The following is a 17,200-nucleotide window of genomic DNA, read 5'->3' as shown; positions in this document are numbered from 1 at the left end:
AATTTGATTAACATAATTTTTTAAGGTGTATTTTCAGGATATTTTTAAATTTCACCTATTTGTGAAAGTGGTGCTCCATGACATAACAATTCACAATGGCAAAAGAGTGTCAACAAAGTTAGCTGTTTTTGCACACTTTACGATCAGAACAGATGGGAACTATTATGTGTGTCAGTGTGTTATAGAATATGATGATTGTGAAAAGGCAGTTGGAAAAAGGAGTAACTGGTGTGGTTCTAATGAAGATGCAGCTGCAAGAGCATCGGATTTAAAAAGACACTTGCAGCATGATGTAGGTTGCGTGCTTTCACTCAATATAGGAAATTAATAATTAGTATATTGATTTCCTATTTGTTGTTGTTAGATGCGAAGTCGTGTCTGTCCCATCGCGACCCCATGGACAACAGTCCTCCAAGCCTTCCTGTCCTCCACCATCCCCCGGAGTCCACCTAAGCTCACGCCGACTGCTTCAGTGACTCCATCCAGCCCCCTCATCCTCTGCCGCCCCCTCCTTCTTTTGCCATCTATTGTTCCCAGCATTAGGCTCTTCTCCAGGGAGTTCTTCCTTCTCATTAGGTGGCCAAAGTATTTGAGTTTCATCTTCAGGATCTGGCCTTCTAAAGAGCAGTCAGGGTTGATCTCCTCTAGGACTGACCGGTTTGATCGCCTTGCGGTCCAAGGGACTCGCAGAATCTCCTCCAGCACCACAATTCAAAGGCCTCAGTCCTTCGGCGCTCAGCCTTCCTTATGGTCCAGCTTTCACAGTCATACATTGCAACTGGGAAAACCATAGCCTTGACTATACGCACTTTTGTTGGCAGGGTGCTGTCTCTGCTTTTTATTTTGCTGTCTAGGTGTGCCACAAGTTTCCTCCCAAGGAGCAAGTGTCTTTTAATTTCTTGGATGCAGTCCCCATCTATATTGACATATAAATTGAAGACTCAGGAGTCAAAGGTTTCATGGACTGACTCCACAGCCCTGGCACTGAGGGGCATGCGATTTTTCAGTGGCATTGATGGCTTTGGGCTGGGATCGTCTTGGCCTTCCCAGGTTGGACTTGTGGAAGACTCCTTCCAGTTATCCGTGAGAGGATCCCACATTGAGCTGGCACAGATCCCTTAAATGCCGCAATCCAGCTGTGCAGGGCTCCATGGAGGTTTCTTGGGGTACACAGAAGGCTGCTCTGCTTTCAGCTTGTGACTTTAAAAACCAAGCCACTCGTGGGGCAAGAAAAAAAATATGCAGGCAATAATCTACCTGTTTACCTGAGGCAAAAGCAATTTGTTCCCAGCTTCCAGTAATTTAGCCAAGGACCTTGATTGGCAAGTACTTGTCTCTCTTTTCCTCTCTTATTTTATTTAAATAGATGCATTAACAAAATGCATGCAGAACTCATTAGCTTATTTCTGCCGTGTCCAATTATTATGTTGGCTCTTTGGTGGTGCCACCCACTTGTTGGGACTTCAGCTCCCAGAAACCCCTGCCAGCATGGCCAGTGGTCCGGAATTCTGGGAGCTGATGTTCAAAACAACTGGCGATCACCTTTCTGCCCATCTAGGATGCCTTTTCCATGCCCTGTGCCTGATTTCTAGCCACAAACTGGATGTCAGTCAGCAGTAGCCTGTGACAGACCCCCCCCGCCCCCCTGCACCTTGTGTTCCTCCTGTCCCCACTGACCCCACATTGCTGGGCCGCCAGTAGCACATGGCACCATGGGTCTTACCAGTGCGACGTATCCTGTCCAGCATTCTGGCCAGTGCAGATGGGAATTCGCTTCCTTGCCTGTTCTCCCGGAACTCCCTCATCTGGGAAAGGTCCTGCTCAGCAGGATGCATCCGTGGCTGCAGAGCGGAGCACACCTGCGGGCTCCCCCCTGCGCCCCTCAAAGTGAGCAGCCACTTCTGGTGGGTCATCGCTCCTTGCGCACGTCTCGGCTTCCAGATCTCCGACTCCAACGGATCTGCGAGAGACCTTGGGCGGCCTGGGAACACAGTCACACACAGCTGCCTTGGCCGGCGAAGGAACGCCAGCCTGCTTCGCCCAGCGAGGGCCACGCTGAATGTCAGAAGCAGCTGTTTGTGGACTTCGGCCAGGCGTGTTTTGGTGTTCCTGGCGCGAAGGGCTGCTCCAGCCGTGCTCTGCGGCTGCTCTCCTGCCTGCAGAGTCAGTGCTATTAATATCAGGTAATGAACATAATCTCTAGGTTAAGCCGTCCGCTTATGCGCGGAGGCTACTTGCGCACTCCATCGAGTTCGCTCTTTTTTCCGCCTCTGCTCTTGCTGGTGTCACACCAGGCTTTTTCGGGTGTCCTTGAGACTTCTGCTAGGCTCTCCCAAGCCCCGTTTCCTTCGTTATCAGAGCCCAGATTCCCACCACCGCGATGGGCAGAGTGCACTCAGCCTGCTTCATAGAGACCTGGCATGTTTTGAGACTGGGCTGAGACCCCAGAGCCAAACCTCGGCACACGCACACAACCAGTAAACTTTCCCAGGGTCAAAGCACCGAGCGCTCTTCCAATCCCTGCTGCACCCCCTCTGCAGCTAGCGGGAGATGAACGGGTCCCCTGTGTACTCGGGGGTCAGGATCTCTGGATGCTGGACCCTTGGCGCTGAAGGCAGGTGAGTGGGGCAGCGGACTTGGTTTTCCGCCCTGGTTTCTCTGCACACCGAGTGACGTGGCTGAAGATTTTCAGAAGGCCGAAGCAAAAATCAGTCAGAAGAGGGGTGTGGTGCAGAGCGAAGCTGAAGGCTGCTTGAGGCATAATTATGGGGAGGGGGCTCATATGCAAAGCACAAAGTGACGCTACCAGTGCCCTTCTTACCCAGCAGGTGTTGCCTCCCAGAAGTGGGCTGCTTGGCAGATATCGGGGGACTATGCAAGGGTTTAAATGGGGCAGTTTGGGGTTTCTGCCAAGCATTCCCTGGATAAGGTGTTCACCGGGCTGGTCCTTTTGTGGATTGCTCCGTTGCCACACCTTGTCTGCAGTAGCTTGGGAGCAAAAAACTTTTCGCATGGAGGAGCTCTCTTTCTTAATGCAATGTACCTTCTTTGGGAGATGAGAGGCAAACCTAAGCGTTGTTCATTTGCTTCCTAGTAAGCCCTGTGTGCTAGTTAGGGCAGAATCATAGTAACTCTCCTTAAAGGTGGATTTTGGCCCCTATTTCAGTGTATTCTCTGAGCTGAAAGAATATTCTAAGTATTCCATTGGATGGAGTAGTCTGCTTTCTTCTGTGCTCAATACCAGTTATCGATGTTATTCTGGATTTAATCAAGAACCTTTTGAAATTGCATCCCTTTATGTGTGTGCCGTGCTTTCATTAAGCGTCCTGGTTTATAAGATGGACAAATAATACATATTGTCAAGATTACTGTCCATCTTTTGTCTCAAACCTTCCAATTGTAGCTAATAGTTATTTTTCCCACAATGTGTTTAGGTTGTTGTTGTTGTTGTTGTTGTTGTTGTTGTTATTATTATTATTATTATAACATTTCTATGCCGCCCCTTGCCGAAACCTCGGGGCGGCTTACAACATGATAAAATACATTGAAATACAATAGTACATAATAAATTACCATTAAATATAAAAATACAGGTTATGGGTGCAGACTAGATTTGCACCCGGTGCCAGTGGCTCATCTGTTCGTTTTTGCTGCAATAGCTTCTCAACAAGCTTGTCTGTGTCTCCTGAATGCTGACTTTTCCCCTCCCACATTTCCGTGTTCGAGAAACAAGTTGTTCCGGAATCATTTTGGATAATGGACTAATTTGGGACTTAAGTGGAATAAACTGGTGGAAGGATTTGTAATATGATGTGTGTGTGGAGGAAGTAAATAAGGAGGCATTTTCTTTAGGAGTCGGGGGTTGCCCTGTGAAATTGATGTGTGGCAGGTTGAGGATAGAGAGAAGAAAGCACTTCTTTGCACAATGGGCCCTGGATATCTGAAATTTGCCACTTTTTAAAATGGATTAGCCAATCTCATGGAAGGAAGAGAGGTCTGCTGAACACAATTCAGAGAAGCTCTCTGGGGCTGCTTTTCAGCAGAGAGAGGAGCTGAAGGCAAGCGGGACATGGTCGAAATATCAGAAAGACCAGTATATCTTAACTTCAAAGCTTTTACCCCCTCAGGGAGGCATTTCACCCTTCCTGAAGGGGGAAAACGTGGCAGAAAAGCCCAGAGCCCACTGAACTGGTGGTTGGGGAGTGGTGGGGGAGCAGGTGCCAATGGAGCTGGTGAAGGAGATGTGGGTATCTGTGGGACCCCAGGGGCCAGGGTGGGACCCAGGCCTCATTGTTCCCCTGTGTTAGTGGGGCTTTTATGCTCAGACAAGGCATACCCCGAAATACCATTGGTTGGGGGGCACCACAGGGAAGGGTTGTTGCCTCCGGGAAGCTCGTAACTGGCGCATGCACTGGGTTTGGGGACAGATCCTAAATAAGGCGGCAGTTGGTCTGATCCAGCTGGAGTTGCCCTGTGCTCTTAAATATGAAAAGGGGGTTCTTGAAAATAATGTACCATTTTTGGTAGTGAGTTCCAAATGTCCAAAGCATTTCCCATGCAATTTCTCAGTAGCTTTGCCAAAGGGATCCGGCCCCTATGGGGGGTGGTGGGGGGTGGTGAGGTTGGGAAGAGCTGGGGTCTGAGGCCTCCCAGGGAATTCTTGGTTGGTATGAACGTTGAACTGTGGACTTCCCGACTCGTTGGCTGTGCGGACAGCAAGACACATGGGCTCAGATGAATACAGAAGGCAGCAGACAATGCCCATCAGCCCCAGATGGCATGGTCACTGGTCAGGAATGGAACGCCTGGACTCAATGGGTACGGCCCATTGTTTGATTGATTGTCCCGCCTTTTTCCTTTCCAGGAATTCAGTGCAGCTTGTATCATGCTCTTCCCCTCTCAATCTTATCCTCACAACAACAGCCCTGTAAGGTAGGTTGGGCTGAGAGGCTGTGACTGGCCCAAGGTCACCCACTGAGCTCCATGGCTGAGTAGAACCCAGATTGCCTGGGTCCCCATCCCGCACGCTTAACCATTACACCACGCTGCTCTCAAGGAGACACTCCTTTGAGTAGAATATGTGGGATTGCTCCAGAGTAAAGCAGCTGGTCTCCGATATGCAAATTAAGAAATTCTGCCCGATTTGCTTCGAGCAACTTCCCCGAGGTACCTGCCCCATGCAGAGCCGATGGGCAGCAGCGAGGCCATGTTTGATGCTGCGGATGTCGGTAGAGGATCAGCTGTGTTGTTGTTGTGATGTGCCACCGAGCTGCCTCCGACTTAGGGTGACCCCATGAGTGAAAGCCCCCAGAATATCATGCCCTGGGCAGCCCCTGCTCAACTCCTGTAAAATCAACACTGCGGCTTCCGTTATGGAGTCCGTCCATCTCATATTTTGCTCCTCCTCCTCTTCTTCCGGGTTGCAGTGAAGACAACATTCTCATCACTACATTGCATGTATTCCCCACCTGTTCTGCCTCTTGCAAGGATGCTTACATAGATCCACTTATTTTCACAACAACAACCACCCTGTGAGGTAGACACAATTTGTGTCTAAATGTGACTTCGACACACACCTCTGCTCAGCATAAAGTGCCTTCAAGACATTCTCTGCTTTCTTGTTAGTCACCGAGTGGACAATTTTTTACACTTACTGCCAATATGCAATTTTCAGGACAGTCTGATATTTAATTTTTATTACTTAAAAATCCCTAGGCAGCTTACAAAATCATACAGTATATTTTTTAAAACAATGAAAGTTTTGTATTTAAAACTTTTTAAAATTTAAACGCCTTCAAAAGTTTCAAAATGTAGATGAAAATTAAAATAAGGCATTGGCAGAATTATAGGAACAGCAGTAACAGTTCCACAATCAAAACTCCTTCTATAGTAAAAGCCTGTAATAACAGCACCATGAATGTCAGACTTCACATTTTGATGAATTTAGCTCTCTCTTGGTTTTCTCAGGCCTTCATCTGCTCTGCGCGTCTCCCCAACGGCATTTTGGTGAAATATCTCTGTAGGGCAGCAAAGCTGCAGCCACTGAAATTTCTGCTCAGTCCTTACCCCAGGTTATTTTAGAAGTATTATTGCCACTGTTGCAAATGTGTCTTTTCAGCCTTGAGGGCTAGAAACTTAAAACAACAACTGAAAACTCAGGATACTTAATCCTGTATGTGCCCGAGTTCATCACGTGATTATTGCTCAGTGATTCCAGGTGGCCGATGCAGCTTCATCCTATGCCAGGATACTTTCCAGGTTGTGGGTCGATTTTGAAAGCCTTTGGGCAGGGATAACCATCACTATTCTAGGGCTCGAATGCTAAACAAAGGGAGCGTGCACAAATTACCTGTAAATATTGGTGCTGGCACTGAGCCCACGGTCCCCTTTGCATCCCCCTGGAGATCTGCATTTTGAGTGCAGTGGCAGCAACTCCCCCTGCCCCCCCCATCAGTGTTACTGCTTGTTTGTGTCAGGACCCCCCAGGGAATGGTGTGTACTTGTTAACTCATCGCTCTTGAGTGAACCTCACCAAATACTTTGCCCATATGGTGTCTCTTCTTCCTCCCAGGCAGGTTCGCCTCTCTGCCTCTCTCTCTCTCTCTCTCTCTCTCGGGGAGCTGGGGGTGGGCGGGTGTGGATCCTTTTGCCGATGAATAAGCTCTGAGCTGCTCTCCCCAGGAATGATTTGTGCTCACAGTATCCTGGAGGGTGGATGTTGCTGGGCGAGGCACAGCGAGTCTCTGCCTCTTGCTTGCGGAGATGTTTTGCAGCCGGTGCAGCTCTGGGCAGGGCGGCCTTCCTAAATTTGGGACTGTATGCCCCGTAACTGCTCCGCCACCGCAGCTCGGATGGACCCCAAGGTAAGCTGGGCAGAGAAGGCTGTCACCTGGGAATCACGGAATAGGGTCTGGGATGCTCTTGGCAGGCCCAGGACAAACCTAAGGACCGACGCTGTCCTCTGCAGGTGTGGAGAAGAGCCGGTTCTCCCATGCTCACATCTGTGTATGCCCATCTGCAGGTACGATGAGGACCAGGTGTTTCCCGCTCCACATGCATCCGATGTCACTCGATCTTAGGCTAAAATTATTTGATAGCCTTCATGATTTTATCTCGGGTATGATGGTGCTTCTGCAGAGGTGCCCTTGTTTTCGTTTTATGGCTTTATTAATTGCATCTGGGGTGCTTCTGAGATGCAGACAGAGGGAAGGAAGGGCCACAGGGGAGCGGTCCAGCAGACGTGGAGGGCACCAGGTGGAGGGAGGCCAGCCAGCTCAGGATCGGTGACCTAGGTTAGCCTGCCCTGGTGGTGGTCATTCTCCTGGTGGGCTGTATGGGTGACAGAAGCTGGGAAAAGGGGCATGCAACCGGCCAGCAATGCCACAGGTATGAGCTGGATTAAAAGCCATTACTTTCCCTCCTAGGAACTCTGGAACTGCAGATCTGTGGGACAGGCTGGAGAAGTCCCACAGTTTCGGGGTTCTCTTGCTCTGTGTGTGACCCATCCCTTTTCTGGTTTTCTTGTCTTAGCTGGGATGCAGCTTTTGGGCAAAAACAATAAACGGGCGGGAGGGGGAGGGGTTGAAACATCAAACCCTGATTTTTTTCCCCAGATTGTGGAATAACAGAGCCTGGGCCAGTCTCTGTGCTCTTGTGGAAGGGAACTGCCCCTGACTTTGTTGAACTCTCTTGCTCCCCACGGGTACTCATAAATGCATGTTTACATCACTCCTGTTGAAAGTTGTGGGACTTGGAAGGAGAGAAGCAACGCTGAGATCCATTAATTGGTTTTATTTATTTATTAATTTAAAACATTTCTGTGCCGCCCCCATCACAACAAAGCCTCGGGGCGGCTCACAACAAAAACAAAAACATACAAAATTATACGAAAACAAAGTTATACCCTAAAAATATTAAAACCTGGTGCATCTCGGCTTAAATTTTTTTTAAATCCTACATAATAAATTAACACTTAAAATAAGTTTTAAATAAAAAGGTCTTTGCCTGGCGCCGAAAAACAAATAACAACGGTGCCAGGCGGACCTCTCTGGAGAGCGCATTCCATAGGTGGGGCGCCACTGCAGAGAAGGCCCTCCTCCGGGTACTCACCCTCCTAATATCCTTCACAGAGGGCTCCCGGAGAAGGGCATCCGTTGCTGATCTCAAGGGGCGGGAGGGCATATATGGGCACAAGCGTTCCTTTAGATATCCTGGTCCCAAGCCGTTTAGGGCTTTATAGGTCATAACCAACACCTTGAATTGGGCCCGGTTTTATCAACCTCTTCCAACTTCCATCATTCCCAGGCTGCAGGACCATGGGGCGAGCTGTCTCAGGAGGATGGGAATTGCAGACTGGCGTATCTGGACAGCAGCTGGCTGGGGAAGATGGGGTTAGGCTGATGGATTACATGCACTTAGGGAATAGTTCTATGCGCACTTAGGCAGAGAAAAATAGCCCTTTTCTGTCTAAATGTGTATCGGAATACACCCTAAATAGGGTCCCCAGGTGCTTTTGGTGGTGACAGATTATTAGGAAAATATATTTTTGATGCCACAGTTTCTAAAAGCTCCAGAAGGCAGGAGAGGCACCGTCTTAAAATAAGCACGCTCCACTTCTCACCACTCTTTTAGGATGGCGCCCTTCTGCAATAGAAACAATAGAACAATAGAAACACAGAAACGGAGCGAGTCAGAAGGGGTCTCCCGGGCTATCTAGTCTGACCCCTGGCTCCAGCCGGCTCCGCTCACGACATGCCCACCATGTGGACATCCAGCCTATCCTTGAACATCCGCACTGATGGGGCCTCAGCCTCCTCCTGTGGAAGCCCATTCCACACCCTGGGGGTCCTGACTGTCAGGAAGTGCTTCCTGGCATCCAAATGGCACCCTGGTTCCCTGAGCTTGGCTCCTCTGCAGGGGGAAGCCAGGAGCACAAACGGCAAAGGAAGGTGACAGCCCTACTTAGGAGTGCTGGATCATGCTCTAAAAATCAGCCTCACTCAACCTGATGCCTTCCAGGGGACGACTCCCATCATCCTCAGGCAAGCTGCCTGATGGGGGTTGTAGTCCAGCACATCTGTGGGGCTGAAGGTTTGATGTTTGCTGAACGATGATGAAGTTCTCCCCAAGTAGGGAACAGCACCTTGATCCTTCCTTGCGGGCAGTGACTGGCAGCCAGGGATATGCCCACATGCCCCCTTTTCTCTGGGATGGTTGCTTTTTGCAGGAGCTGTCTTAGCATTTTCTTCATGTCAGTTTTCTGGATTTTTCTGTTGGCAAGAAATCAGCTCCTTACCCCAGGTTTATAACAGCAGTTTCTTAACTTATCCGCAATGGTCCATCTTTCCTCCAAAGCTCGTGCATAAAAACATGGGTGCATGAGGTATAGAGATATACAGGTACCGAGAAAGCTTCTAGTATCACGCCACTGATTTGGCTTGGATTTTAAATAGCTGCAGCGCAGAAGGAACCTTTGGTTTGCGATCTGCGAGTTGTCCTTCCATGCAAGCCCAGAACCGTTGGTTGTTCATGGCGTGTTTCGCCATGTTACAGAGGCAGCAGCAAGCACAGTTGAACAACCCAGCTGTTTGGTGTGGATGAAGGGAAACAGCCAACTTCAGTTTGTTCGATCTTCTGCCAGATCAACCCTGGGTAGGACAACAAACCATGGGTTAACCATGGGGTAGATAAACCACAGGTTTGTGTTATGTGCAGACCACCTCAAAGGGAATGAAGCACTTGGTCTGTTGTGGTGGCTGACCGTATCTGTTTGTTTGGTGGCCAGCGTGGCCTGCAATGCCATCAAATGTCAGCCTGGCAAGAAAATGTCCTGGCCAGTCCCTGTTTCTGCCACAATTGTGCCTCTCCAGCCGGTTTGGAAAGGTTAGTGGTGGAGCCCTCCCTTCCTGTCCCCATTTTATTGGTTCAAGTTTAGCTGGGCAGATTTCCAGAGCAGGCTGTAAATACACCCTGTTTCCTACTGGGCACAGAAGATGCTAAAGCTCATCTCCTTGCTATCGTCTTCCATTCTTCAGCTTGCCACCTTGGGGAGGGGCAGGAATAGATCAGATGCAGACCTGGGACCACCAGCACCTTACGAAAGGTGTCCAGTAGGAGGAGGCTCTTCTGGGACGTGCTGCTGATGGTTAAAATGAAGTTCTGAGTTTCCTAGATTAAAGAAAACCACTTTGCAAGATGGTTGCTGCTTGGTAAACTTTGCAGAACCTGAGCTGTTGGATGCAAACATTGGAAGTTTGCTTTTGCCTTGTTTCCCAACCATGAGGCACCTGGCCCTGACCTCCTTTGGTTGGTTAGTATTTCCCTTTTCTTTCTTTTTAAAGCAAGTATATGTGGGTTCGAAAACCTGTTCGAGGGAATCCACCTCTTCTTTTAAAGGTGCTGTTCCTGTGCTATCAATAGCAGCCTGAAAGGTAGAAACCATACAGGTGAAGCCGCCTTCTCATAGGCATAAAATGGATGTGAGCCGCCCCGAGGCTTCGGCGAATGGGGCGGCATAGAAGTCTCCTAAATAAATAAATAAATAAATAAATAATAAAATGGTAAGCAAAGCTTTACCTATACAATTTCTACATTTCAGACTGCTGTTAAAGGCAGAGCCCGTAAAAGCAGAGCCCGTAGAAGCAAACGAATAAATGTGGTGAGCCTGAAACAGGCCGTATTTAGGGCAATCCTCCATCCCTCTTCCCTCTCGCATCCCTTTTAATGCAGCTTCCTTCTGGAAATAAAAGCCGTGTTTGGACTGCAAGGTCTTGGAAGAGGACATGCTTTCCCTACAGACTCTGAACAGGGAATTTGTGCTTCTTACCTGTGAGCAAATGGGAAGCCCCTCTGTCTCGTTTCCTTCACAGGACATTTTAACCCTGCTGTCAGCTTCTTTTGCATGGTTGCTCTCTATAAATGCATCAGCGAAAGGCGATGCCATGTGGCCCAGAAATGGAAAACTGGAGGAGGGACAGCCTCGGAAAGATCAGCTATAAATAATTCGTCCTGTTCCGTCCCTGGCTTGTCGAGCTGGTGCTGTTCTAGGCAGATTATCCTCCTGGCTCCAAGCCATGGAGTGGAACCGAGTTTCTGCCACGTGGTCGACAAAGAGGAAGTCTTTCTCCTCTGTTCCCTAAACTGCCTTTGGGGAACTAATAAGGGATGTGGCTTAGCTGAAATTTGCCGAGCTCTGGAGATGTAGAAATGTCAGGGAGCCAGCTGGAACGGTGCACAGCCAGTGGGAGGGAAAGGTAGCCGTGTCAGTCCAGTTTGGTAGTCCTTTTGCTGGGGCCAACCTCACTTAGCACAAAATTAAGATGTGAGTTTTCACGGTCTCCAGATTTCTGCATCAGGCTGGATGGTACAGAAAGGAGGAGGGGTTTGTGTGGGGAGGGGGCAAAGCAGAAGAATACATACCCGTCCTGGAGTTTTCTCTCTGTGGGGTGCTGTACGTTACCCACCCTGGCCATATGGATTCGCCACCAAACTGCATCTTGATCAAGAGACATTCAAGACAACTTTTCAGGCTTCAAGTGGGGCAAAACTTTCAAGGAATTTGGCATGTGCGAGGTACCAGTTTCGGTTCCTGGAATCCTGGGAACTGCTTGGTTAGCTAGGTGTGCCAAGGCTCTGAAAGAGGAAGGCCCTTCCCAGCGTTCTGGCACAGGGAGCAACGACACTTTCCAGTGAGAGCAGCAATCCTTCGCAGGATGGCCGTGTCGACATTTTTGGATTTGCAGGAAACACGAATGTAGGCTTTTAGCTGAGCTGTTGGTTCTGTGTTTCTGCCTCTCTCCTGCGGCTTCAGGAAAGCCTCGGCCAGCGGAGAAACTCTCCTTGCACTGAGCAAAGCTGCTAAATCCTAGCGTGGGCTTTGCAAATACGGCTTGGCAGGTTTCCCAGGCTAGCCTTCCTCGGCCCCCCTGCTGTGCCTGCAGTGCTAAACTAGACCCCCCCGTGACCAAATCCTCGCTCTCGCAAACACCAGATAAAGTAGGAAAACGCGTGTCTTGACCAGGCCGCAGGTGCGGAGGGTTCCCTTGAGTGTGGCTTCTCTCTGCCAATAACGGCTCCACGTATTCAGGGTGCTGCTCTTGGAAACGGGATACTGGAGAACCGCCCTTTTCCTGGCCTGCTGGTTGTTTATGGGCAGCCCAGTTGAAAAATACGTGGAGGGACATGTGTGACTTGCGTGAAACAAGACCCCAGGCTTCTTCCAAGGAGCTGGGCGTGATGTGATCCGTCGTCACATCTGAGCCAAGCTCCACCTCGTCTGCTTAGCGTGTGCTGAGTGACACAGACGCGCCTGAAGGCCCAGTGCCCAGTCTCTCCAGTCTGGGTCCAGTTCTCTTAGCAGTGGCTGCCCGAGCTTTACCACCTCACGTGTCCTTCTGAGCAGCGGGCCAAATCTCTCCCTCTCCGTCTCTCAGCAACAGCAGCGCCGAATCCCTGGACAGGCTGCTCCCTACCGTGGGCGCCACGCGGTCACCGCGGAAACGGACCACCAGCCAGTGCAAGTCGGAGCCTCCCCTGCTCCGGACGAGTAAGAGGACGATCTACACTGCCGGACGGCCCCCCTGGTACAACGAGCATGGCACACAGTCCAAAGAGGCGTTCGTCATTGGTGAGGCATCTGGCGGGCTGGGGCGCCATTTTGGATGTCCGTCCAGGGTGGGCACAGGTGCGGGAAGCAGTGTCTCAGCTGCAGGGCTGTGCAGCCCCTTTCAGCCCACGGGTCAGATTGCATTGCAGAGCAGCGCTGGCCCGCTGACCTCCCGTGGTGGGCAGGGGCAGGCCAAAAGGGGTGGGGCCAACACACCAACCAGGGAGGGATAATTCCCATTCCCTGCTGAGGACCGCCTAGCACCAATCCTGCCATCTTTTCAGCACCAGATTAAGACCACCCTCTACTTCCAGGTACCGAATGGTATTTCACAACATCGGATGGGGGCATTTATGTCAGCTGTCTTTTTAACATGTCTGGTATTTTTATTGCAATAGTTTTCTTGCTGTTTACATTGTTTGAAATGTTATATGTTAAAATGCTGTGCAATATTTTATTATCCGCACGAGTGCTTTGTAATTTTGTGAGTGATTTTGAACCCCCCAGAGAGCTTCAGCTATTTGGAAGTATAGACGTGAAATAAATTAGTATTATTGTTATTTAAAGCTTTTGGAATCCTGAGAAAAACTGCACGGAATCCAGAAAATCACCAAACCAGCAGTGGTTGGGGGAGAGGTGGTGAGGATGTGACCATCTGGGGGACTGCTGAGGGCCAGGCAGGTTGGATTTAGTCCCCAGACCTGAGAATCCGCATCTCCGCCATAGACTAAATAGTGGTCTTTTTGAGGGGCATATTTACTGCTTTGGGGGTGATGCTTGTTCAGAGAATCATAGAACAGTAGAGTTGGAAGGGGCCCTCCAGGCCCCCGGGTCCAACCTCTGCTGTTGCAGGACACCAGTTTACACCATAGAAATAGAGTCAGAAGGGGTCTCATGGGCCATCTAGTCTGACCCTGGCTCCACTCATGACATGCCCACCATGCGCATGTCCAGTCTGTCCTTGAACACCCTCACCAGTGGGGCCTCAACCACCTCCCGGGGAAGCCCCTTCCACGCCCTCGGGGTCCTAACTGCCAGGAAGTACTTCCTGGCATCCAAACTGAACCTTGGCTCCCTGAGCTTGGCTCCACTGGAACGCGTCCTGCCCTCTTCCGCAGGGGAAAACAGGTCTCTGTCCGACTCCCGTTCATGTGTGAAAGAGGAACCAGTCCATCATGGTTCAAACAAACCGGCAGCAGAGTGGTTGCACCCGGATGTCAAAGTAGCTTGGGTCGAATCCATTTTGGCCATTTTGGATGTGTGGCTATTTCTGGAACTTGTGGGATTTCTGGTTGTCTCTCAGCCTTATCCCACCTTACCAGCATGCTGTCAAGAGCCAGTCTTCTCCTCCTCCTCCGAGCCGATCAGGAAAAAAGGCTTCTGCGTAAAGTCAGAAGCACAGTTGAAAGTTGCTCCTTCCCAACCAGAGTTGGCACCACCTTCAAGATGGGTCTTGCTGCTCGTGGGCCCGTCACCTGGAACATTTGATGCGTCTCTTAGCCTGACACCATATGATTGGACCAATGGCATCAAGCCCTCCCACCCATCTCAGCTTGCTCACGAGAATTTCCCGCAGAACTTGAAACTGTCTGGTTCTCAGTGGCTTCAAGACCAGTGACCCTGGCTTTGCAGCTGTGAATTCCAACCCTGCCTCATTCTCCACTTCTGAAGAATTCTGGAGGCTGGGTCACTACTTTTGAAGGCTGTTATTAGAGGAGAAGTGGGCTGGAAGCCAGTCCCTGGACTCTCTGCGCTTCCTGATGAGTGCACTGGGACACTTAGATCTCAGTCCTAAGTGTGCTTACTAGGGCGTCTTCACAACCTGGTGACCTTAGGATGTATTGGACTGCAGCTCCCACAATCCCCCAGGCAGCATCCCCATGGGGCATTCTGGGAAATGTAGTCCAACGCATCCTGAAACCACCATGTAGAAAGAACCCTGTTGAAGAAAGTAGGATTTCCTTTCCAGCAGTCAAGTGCAGCTAATTGGCTTACATCCCTTTATCTTTTTTGCTGCCTCAATAATATCCTTTGTTTACCAAAGTACTCCAGGCAGTTCACAGTTGAAAAATACTAAAAATGATGTGCCGACGATGAAAGAAAAAGTCACCGGGATTCTCTCTGTCTGCAAGCAGACGTCAGAGGATCCTTCCAGCTCGAGTGTGGCTGGGGTGGGACGAGAATCCCGAAGCGCTGATGGTCCCAGTGGATCAGGGTCAGAAAAAGTTGTCCAGGTATATGTACCCTTGCCCCCACGGTCTCGCCTCCTGTCCTCATTCCCCGCCCCATCCCTCCACAGGACTCGGGGGAGGAAGTGCTTCCGGAAAGACAACGGTGGCCAGAATGATCATCGAGGCCTTGGACGTGCCCTGGGTGGTGCTCCTTTCCATGGACTCGTTCTACAAGGTGAGACTAGCCGGGCGACACACCGCTGCTCCTTTATTTATTTTTATTTTTATTTAGTTTTCGATTTATATCCTGCCTTTTTCCTTAAAGGACTCAAGGCAGCTTACATCTTCTCTCCTCCTCCATCTTATCCCCACAACAACACCCCTGTGAGGTAGGTTGGGCTGAGAGTCTTTGACTGGCCCAAAGTCACCCAGTGGGCTCCATGGCTGAGCGGGGACTCGAACCCGGATCCTCTGAGTCCCAGTCCCGTGCTCTTAACCACTACGCCACACTGGCTCTCCTCTTTATCAAAATTATCAATCTGTCTGTCTGTCTGTCTGTCTGTCTATCTTTCCATTTATATCCTGCCTTTTTCCTTAAAGGACTCAAGGCAGCTTACATCATCTCTCCTCCTCCATCTTATCCCCACAACAACCACCCTGTGAGGTAGGTTGGGCTGAGAGTCTGTGACTGGCCCAAAGTCACCCAGTTGGCTCCATGGCTGAGCAGGGACTAGAACCCGGATCGCCTGAGTCCCAGTCCCGCGCTCTTAACCACTAGGCCACAGTTGTCGTGCTCTTGTTTTCTCAGTAAACAACTTGGGATGGGATGGGTGGGGAAGGGCATTTGGTGCCTTCTCGCATTGATGGAGCGGAAGCATCAGAGGGCTCACAGGTCGAGCCTCCCAGATCATCCAGGCCAGAAGAGGTTAGAGGCATCCATCCAAGTGCCCAGAAGACGTCCCCATTCAATAGAGCCATTAAAAATTGGGTTGCGGCCCGTGTTACTGATTCATGCATTCTTTATTATCTTTTACATTCTGGCGCATTTGCAAAAAAGCCATCAAGTCTGTGCGCAGCGATTTAAAACAGTAAAACCTCCCCAGAGTGGAGTGAGAATATTCGAAAGGGTAAGCGGAGCAATCCTGCAGACTCCAGATGGAGCCCAAAGAACTGTGAGATTTCGGATTCCCAGCGCTGGGCTCAGAAAAGAATGCTGGTCTCTGATCGGGAGACCTGCACTTGAGATCTTTTCCTCGCAGCTGGCATGGAAAGGGCAGTGCCGGCTGCTTGTTCGAGGTCGGAAGAACCACCTCGGAGAAGGGGTGGTGGGAAGGAGACCATCAACGCCACGATGCAGTGGCTCCTTGCCTCCTTGTAACCTGGGCAGAACACTGGTCCACCCTCACAGCCGTGTTCTTTCCAGTCTGCAAAGGATGCCTTCCGTCTTCTGAATTTCAAGGGCCACGGACTTTGCCTTGGACTGCTTTCTAAGAACAACACACGAGACATTCTCAAAACCAATCTGTCCCTCTTTCCAAAGGCCAAAAGAACAGGCTCTTGCTGTAATTCCGTAGTTGTGGGGGAGCATAAGAGAAAATTCAACTTCGACTAGACTCACTGAAATAAATGAGGCCTGGGTTAAAATATCACTGGATACAAGCCCATTAACGTCAGTCCGAGCTGCCTCAGCTTACCTTCCACGTCCCCAAATTAGGCTCCTGCAGTTTCAACATTAAATTCCAAGCAATCCATTTGTATAGGAAGGCTTCTAGGATATTTATTTGGGCCAGTTTAATGGGATTCTGTGTTTCAACAATGCATTCACCAAAGCGCCTTTCTGTCAGCAGGTTTAATTAGGGCTCCATCCCATTTCCTCCAAAGCCGTTTGCATAGCTCTCCTCAGGGCTTATTTTCCAAACCTGACACAATTAAATTAATTGAACAATAATGAACTCTGAGCTATTAGCCAATAATTGCTCTATTGCTACCGTCTTCTTTGTTCAGTCCTTCGGTACCTTATTATAAGTTATATTTTCCAAGGCACGGCAACTCATTTTCCATCATTACTTTTACTCCAACTTCTGTGGCTTATTAGCACGGCAGGTGCTTGGCACGCAGGCAGTCCGGGGTTCAGTTCTCTGGCACTTGGAGTAGGAAAGATGCCATCCAAAATGACTAATGGGCCGATCTGACATAACATATATTTCCATGTATCTCTGTCTATTTCATATAAAATAGATACTTCAGTCATTTTTGTAATCCTTGTAGATGCAGGTGGGCAACTTCCAGCAGGCTGGATTATTTGGCCTACAACTCCCATGATCCTTCATCATCAGATAGGCTGCCAGGGCCTATGGGGATTGTATGCCAAAACATTCGGGCAGCCACACATCACCCGCTGCTTTTGTAGGTGGATCCTCACTGT

The 17,200-nt window shown here is 49.8% G+C and overlaps 1 protein-coding gene across 5 annotated transcripts in view; it reads left to right on the top strand.

Annotated features, from left to right (window-relative positions):
- UCKL1 (uridine-cytidine kinase 1 like 1) overlaps positions 1 to 17,200 on the top strand; it is a 58,006-nt gene that overhangs the window by 10,976 nt on the left and 29,830 nt on the right. For 4 of the 5 annotated variants that reach the window (XR_006417069.1, XM_044454823.1, XM_044454824.1 and 1 more), the window contains exons 1-3: positions 1,690 to 2,183; positions 12,432 to 12,625; positions 14,904 to 15,010. Coding sequence is in view for 4 of the 5 variants with exons in the window: in XM_044454823.1 (XP_044310758.1) it covers positions 1,705 to 2,183; positions 12,432 to 12,625; positions 14,904 to 15,010 (780 nt within the window). In the remaining variant the exon portion in view is untranslated. Of the gene's footprint in view, positions 1 to 1,689; positions 2,184 to 12,431; positions 12,626 to 14,903; positions 15,011 to 17,200 lie in introns of those variants that run through there. The other variant, XM_044454825.1, reaches the window with a different exon arrangement.

Source organism: Varanus komodoensis, unplaced genomic scaffold (assembly GCF_004798865.1).
Source record: "Varanus komodoensis strain SLA01 unplaced genomic scaffold, ASM479886v1 scaffold8, whole genome shotgun sequence".
In the NCBI taxonomy this organism is placed as follows: Eukaryota; Metazoa; Chordata; class Lepidosauria; order Squamata; family Varanidae; genus Varanus; species Varanus komodoensis.
This window is presented reverse-complemented; position numbering and strand designations above follow the sequence as displayed.